Source organism: Patiria miniata, unplaced genomic scaffold, assembly GCF_015706575.1.
Source record: "Patiria miniata isolate m_02_andy unplaced genomic scaffold, ASM1570657v1 HiC_scaffold_1, whole genome shotgun sequence".
Lineage (NCBI taxonomy): Eukaryota > Metazoa > Echinodermata > Asteroidea > Valvatida > Asterinidae > Patiria > Patiria miniata.
This window is the reverse complement of record NW_024037047.1, coordinates 21483727-21490955: the sequence shown is the minus strand read 5'-3', so window position 1 is coordinate 21490955 and position 7229 is coordinate 21483727. Positions and strand designations below refer to the sequence as shown.

General features: G+C 40.3%; 1 protein-coding gene across 1 annotated transcript; it reads left to right on the top strand.

The window, feature by feature from the left end:
- The first annotated feature begins 993 nt into the window (after positions 1-993).
- LOC119731685 (lactadherin-like) lies at positions 994-4887 on the top strand. The gene is made up of 5 exons (XM_038204899.1): positions 994-1066; positions 1980-2129; positions 3581-3719; positions 4002-4170; positions 4741-4887. The coding sequence occupies exons 1-5, from the start codon at positions 994-996 to the stop codon at positions 4885-4887; spliced, it is 678 nt and encodes a 225-aa protein (XP_038060827.1).
- Positions 4888-7229: the final 2342 nt, after the last annotated feature.

Genomic DNA, 7229 nt, shown 5'->3' with positions numbered 1-7229 from the left:
CAGAACTGAAGTCACAGTGTGACATCAATATTACAAAATGCTCAGAGTGAGTTGGTATCAAAAACAAGGAAAAAAGGTCAACCAGGATGTGAGTCTATCCAGTTCCTTCAGTGAGGAGATGAACGTCTTCTTGTTATTCCGCAGAAGGATAATCCTCGCATCAATGAACCATGCTGCCTCCACAGATGATGTTGCCTTTTAAGCTTCAGAAGCTCATTCCGGACCCTTTGAGGAGACGTTTGATCTTGAAGACAAACATGATTTTTTATCGGCCGTGGCTTCTTGTCGGTACGTTTTCTTGGTTGTCCAAGGCTATGTGATCGGTCAATGTCAGCTGTTTGCAGGTCAAGATAAAGTTTGCCATTGCTGGTTTAGGGTGGCATGAGTGGCTTGTTCGTAAAGCGCTCGCCTCTCACCAAGGTGACCACGGTTCGAATCCTGACCGCGGATCGCATGTGAGTAGAGTTGTGCGTTGGTTCTCTCCTGTGCCACGAGGGTTTTTCTCCGGGCCCTCGGGTTCTCCTCCCTCCGGAAAAATCAAACACTTTCGATCTCAGGCTGTGCTCCGTGGTCATATATGGGTCGATGTGTCCGGCAGCCATAGGCGCCTTTACGTGCCAGCGGCCCGACCACGTTGTAGCCGCGTCCTTCGCAATTCAGCATACCAGCTGCGAGTAAGGATGATTAGCCTCCCAAATTATTATTATTATTATTATTATTATTATGACAAGTTTATCCGTCTTCTCATCCAACGACACTTTAATACCATGAAGCAAGAGGCAGTTCCTACGTCGAAGTCTTCAGTGAGATTTCTGTTGAGGTTGGACATGTCCTTGAACTTCTGTGAAAGTGCAGCTAGCTCTTCGCTCTGTTTGGTGTTGTCCTTAGCAGTGACCTTGTACAATTCCTGAGCAATTGCATCCTTCACAGAGGAGGCAATGGACGTTACGAAATGTTTGTTCTTCACCAGACTAATTGCCGATTCCAAATTAAATGGGTATAACTTGTGCTGATGATCTTATCAGACACAAGTGTAGCAACTGGCACGATGATAGAGTGGAGAAGAGTAAGATCGGTGGTGATTACCTTTGAAATCCGTTCCCTGAGTTCTTGTTCGTCATAGAGCGGGCCGCTGTTGTCTTCGTGATCAGACATCCGTGACAACGGGTCTGAGGGACTGCTTGGTGTTGTTACTTTGCTTAGAGTTTAATACATAACTCTTTTGTAGTGTGGACTCTGCACCACTGGTTTTTGAAGACGTTGTGTTGTGATTGCCAGTGCTAGCAGAATCAGATTCTGATGTACCAGTTTTTGAAGAGTTTCTGCGTCGATTCGACCTCATTATATTCCATCCTCTGGCCCAATAATACCTATGTGGTCCAATGTGCGGATGGTGACGCCAAAACAGCGGATCCCGCTCTGTACTTAGTTTATTTGAACGAAATTGGAGAGGACGATTTAAATGCTATCCGCTCCGTTCACAAGTACCCCCTCACCGGCAAAGGAAGTACAGTTGGGGTGCGCGGACACTGCGTGTACATAGAACAAATCCCCTGGTGTACGTGCGTCACACACAAGGGACGGTGCGCGTCAACCAGCGAAATGTACCGCCCATGGGATGTCGTTGCTAGGTAAAAGAGCGCCCTCTTGTGGTAGCGCACGGAGCTCATATGCCAGTCATCACAGCGCCCTTTCATTTGGGAAAGACACAGCGCAAATTTAGTTGCATTACGTAAAAATGTATACGCATTGGGATAAATTATTGGTTGACGTCGCCATTGGCATCCCCCTGCCAAATTGTCCCCCATACCACCCCACCCACACACTCCACCGAGATCGCCTCCCATGATATGCAGTACACCTGAAACAAAGATTGTTTCCATAAAAGTATCCTTAGTTGCGAAATATACCTATTCTATATTTATTAGCCATTCGGAATTGTTGGTTTCATTTGTATTTATATAAACTTTATTCCAAAGTTCTCTTTGCTGGTGTGGAGAGCGAACAGAGGGTGTGTTACTCCGGTCCCCCACCGGAACCTGATCCTGATAATCCGGATGACTGGATGAAGCAAGTCATACAAGAGATACGGAAGCGGTGCCCGGGAAAGAGGGAACCTACCCCAGCTGGTAAGCCGTCTTGCGATCTCTCAGCGTAGGTACAACATATGCATATGGATTTTTATCACAAATTTATATTGCATTGGGATTGGACATTTCATTTAAACTAATTATCAAGGTTCATCGACGGCTGCAAAGGACGTTCAACATTTGCTACTTTGGCAAATTTGCAAGATGCAATCTGGTTATTTTTTCCTCTGGAGGGCGCACTGTTTATAAAGCTCACCCTCTAGAAACAATATGGTTGAAAATGATTTAGTTTTTTTTTCTTATCAACGTTGTTTTATGAGTTGTTCCCCCCTTAAAAAAGGCAGCAAACTCCCACGAATTAACACTAATATCTGAAGGACAATATCAGGTTGTAAGGAGTAACTCTCCAGAATATAAGGTAATAGGGTTAGAACATTTGATTAACCTTCCCAGAAAAATACATCGGTGCATTGTTATATTCCAAGAAGTTTCTCCCAAATTATAAAATATTTGTCACTGCCAAATTTGGAGGGGTTTTGTTTTATAATTGTTTGTAATAATTTTCTATCACTGAGGTTTATAAGATGTAGTGTGCCGTCAGGATTCTGCATTCTACCCCCGCCCCCCCCCCCCCCAATAGTTCATGATCGAATTAGCTTTCCAACGATATCAGTATCTATCAGTATCAATATCAGTAACAGTTTAATTTGTTTACTCGTATATTACCAACAGAGTGTTCCAGTCCGCAATGCCTAGGTATGGAGGACGGGACAACTATTAACAATTGTTGACTGGTACGATGTGGGATATGACGTTTTGAACACCCGAGGGCGCAAAGCACCCGAGGCAAAGCCGAGGCTGCTATGCGCCCCAAAGGTGTTCAAAACATGATGTCCCACATCACACCAGTCAACAAGACCTATGTCTTGGATATTTTTGATTTTGATGTAAAAATCACGCAAAAAACAGCAGTAAACACAACAATCATGACAGACACGACGTCAACTCACACGCATGTCGCGTGCTCGAAACAGCTGATAGTCTGCACGTTCGCTGCGTAGTACGTGTGAAACGCGTAGGTACGAGTACGCGTAAGCGTACGTACCGTACGCACAAAGTCATAGCACACTCCCTGTGGGATATCACTTAAGCCCGGTTCATACTCCACACGAATATGTTCAACTTTTACGAATTCGCAGCGCAAATACTTGCTATGACGTCATAAATGTGCGTTCGCTTCGCTTTTGCATCAAGTATGAACCGGGCTTTACAAGTTGGAAATGTGTTTTATTCAGCGCCAGATATATATTTTTTTTAAATACATATTTACAATATCTTACTATTATTAAGATTTATAAAAGAAAAGTGTCTTCGGGATTGTACATTCTATTCCAAATCCAAGCCTATCATCAAATAATTTTAAAATTGGTATGTTTTAGTATTTATATTAGTAAAAATAAAATCTTTATATTCCCCTTGTTTGTTACCAGCAGAGTGCGTGAGTCACGCCTTGGGCATGGAAGACGGGACGATCCCTGACGGTCGCATCAATGCCTCCAGTCAATACTTTGTTTGTTGCCCGGCCAGACACGCGCGCCTCAATAATAACAGAAGATGGAAACCCTATAGGTAGGTATCAAAGGGAATTACCACATGTCACACTCTATCTTCATGTTGTTATGCACTCTCTATTATTTTATATCCCCCACCCCCAATAAAATGGGTTCAATTAATGAACATATAATATCGCAAATGAATGTTTTTTTTTTTTTTTGGCTTTTCTTTTCTTCTTCTTTTTAATACGGGAAAACATATTCCTGACCGCAACCCGATTTTTAAATACATTCTCGCAAGCGGATTTGTAGAGTATTGTTACTTCATTCATTGTACTTCTCTTCACTCTGTGTACAGTAACGATGCCAATCCCTGGATCGAGGTGGACCTCGTTGGGAGTACAGTGGTGACAGGTGTCATCACACAAGGCTACTATAGTCAGTTTGTGACGCAGTACAAGGTGTCATATCAGAAGCATTCCTCATCTTACTATGAATACGTGAAAGATGGAAACGGAAGAATCAAGGTAAATATCAATCTCAAAGGGAATATAATCAATTGCTTTTGCTGTAATTTTCAGAAATGGATGGATTTGCTGGGTTGGTAAAATATAGCAAATATTGTTACACTGACTTTTTTGAGGTTTTGGGCTCGTATTTCATTTTTGAAAAACATATGTAGCACCAACAATAATAATAAATGGAAAGCCAATTTCATAATCTACTTTTAGATGAAAAAAATACTTTAATTGCTCAATCGGTTCAAACAATATCGCCATTTAAACACAAGTACTCGTAAAGTTCTTTCGTCTAAAACAAATTCAATAAAAGCCTTTTGAAGCCCAGTCTTTTGAAAAACAAATTGATTGTATAAATCACATTTGCCTAAGCAGGGTTGTTAATAAAGATATTGTGTGCTACAGTTGTTGACAGTTGTTGAAACAAGTGTTCTGTGTAATTTTTGTTGTTGTCCAAACAATCAGAGCACACAATAAATGGCATTTTACGTAGATTTTCAAATATGACATACATTTTTGGGTTTGGGTTCCACTTTTTTGACTTATCCTGTTCGTGGAATGTAAACTTTTCTGTATCAGGTGTTCAACGGCAACACTATTGGCAACACACCAGTCACTAACCTGTTTGATGAGAGTGTGGTGGCGACGGTAGTGCGTATTGAGCCTACTAAGTGTCAAACTTTGTGTTCTATGCGATTGGAGCTGCTTGGATGTCGCCGTGATTAATTAAGCTGAAACATTCAGGTGATTCTGTTCGACAGCACTGACAAAATGTCGTTTGATACAAAAAAAGGTCATATGGAGGTACTATTGAATATCACTATAAGATACTACATTTAGTAGCAGGAATATCTTCTCAGAAAGCAAGAACATACTGAATATTTTAAGTAATCACTATATAGGGTCGTGCTTCAATTTGTGTATACAAGTGAACTGTATCTCGCGGGAAAAGGCATCGGGTTCATGTGTACGATATACATATATATAGGTTCTCCCCGGACAACTTTGGAAAATGTACATTTGAATTTGTAAAACATAAATTCCATTTGGCGCTGATTTTGAGAACAACGTATATCCGGGTTTCATTTTCGCAATAACTACCATTCGATTTCATTTTGCATCATTCAAATAAATGAATGTGCATAACGTTTCATTTAAAGGATAACAAATACGTAATTAGGCTTTCGGTTCGACGAATGCGTTGCCGTTTATTACGAATGTGCAATCCAATTCGCAGAAAATCGATTTGTTATTGTGACACGGGCTGAATTGTACAGTCTTTTTCATTTGTCATTATTTAAATTCGCAAAGTATGCATTCAATTTAAATACAATTTACAGCCTATACAAATCATGATACAGCTTTGATTGAGCCATTGATTAATCACCGTATTGTAGGCCCAATTGATCATTAATGCGTTTGTTCTTATGGTACACAAAGGCCTATTTGAAATAGGCAAATGAAATGTTAAAAAGATATAAATCTCACCAAAATAAAATCATAAAATTAATGTGGCCTGACGTTGCGAACTTAGCAAGTTCTTCTTCAGAGGCTAAAACAGAAATGACAGAGGTACATACATTAACATGGGGGTGCACACAAACATGCAGGGCTGAAAGAAGAAACACAAAAGGAGGATTAAGTGGGAAAGGTGTAGAAAGATGCAGGGGAGGGTGGATGAGAGAACAAAGAAACAAAGGGAGATGGCAAACCACAAGGGGTCTGGTGTGAACAGGGGAGGGACCAGAAAGGGGAAGGATCAAAGGTCACGGGGAGTGGGAACGGACAAAAGAGTGTGGGAGTGAAGGGATGATGCGGGGGGGGGGGGACAGTATGGAGGTGGAAAGGGATGAAAGATGGGGGAAGATGGGTAAACACAATCAAGGAAGACCAGATGGATTATCTGTAACAGAAGACAATGGAGGGAAAAAAGGATTAATCATTTCCAAGTTGGATGGTGAGACCATGTGGTTGAATAGTTCGAAGACGATTCATCCACACTTTCTCTCTGCTGAGGCGAACTGAGTCCTTGCGATGGCCAAGAGATTCAATGCCCTGCAAAATCATATCAGAAATGGAGTGGTTAGGCAGGTTGAAGTGATGACCAACAGGGGTGTCTAGGGGGTCAAAATAAAATCAATCAAAATAATTGTGTATGCATATTATTGGGACGGTAAAGGGAAACATCACGTGTCATGTTACGGAACTTTTTTGTTGTTTCTTTGTCTTAATTTTATCTTAATGTGTTTCTGTATTTCTCTCTAATTTCTCTCTAATTTTTATTGCTTGATTATATGATGCGGTTGTGGCAAATGCTGAGCAAAAAAAAGAACGATTTTCTTCATCTTAGGTTTTTATTATTACAATGGTTGGTATGTTTTGAAAGACTGCACCACTTGGTTTACATAGATCAATCATCATGAATATTCAAAAATTCAATCATTCATTCAATTATTCCTCATATAAATAACACTGCGCGTGAAATCGGCTGCACATTAGCGAATTAAATTGATGATAAATTAAAAGGAAAACAGGATTGCAGATGTGCCTTCGATTTCGCGCTAAAATGAAATGTCAATGTACCAAATTCAGTGCACATTCGGGAAATCGTACGCTGTTTATTAACGACTGAATGCACCTTCATGGAAATAGAATTATCAAATTGAAACAGGGATTTGGAACGTTCATTCTATTTCGCTTCTTTTACAAATTCTTATACATATTTTCCGAAATTGTACGGGAAAACCTATATTAAAACTGATAAACCTATTATCGCCTCTTCTATCTCCCTTGGAAGATAGCAAATACATCTGAATTTAAAAGGCATTCATGTATCTAATTGGAAAATAAACTCACGAAACACAACAGCGACGAAGGCCTGGATCGTGGTAAAAACATCAGCAATGTGTATCTGTTGTAAATTTGTTCTGTTTTTTTTTTTAATGCGCTTTCACTCTAAATAGAAACTATATTACGGTACAATGTTGAATAGTTAAATGTTGGTAATTTAAATTTTTCCAGGGGGTTAATGACTTTTTGAGTAAAGGCCGATTCATTATTTACGCGAT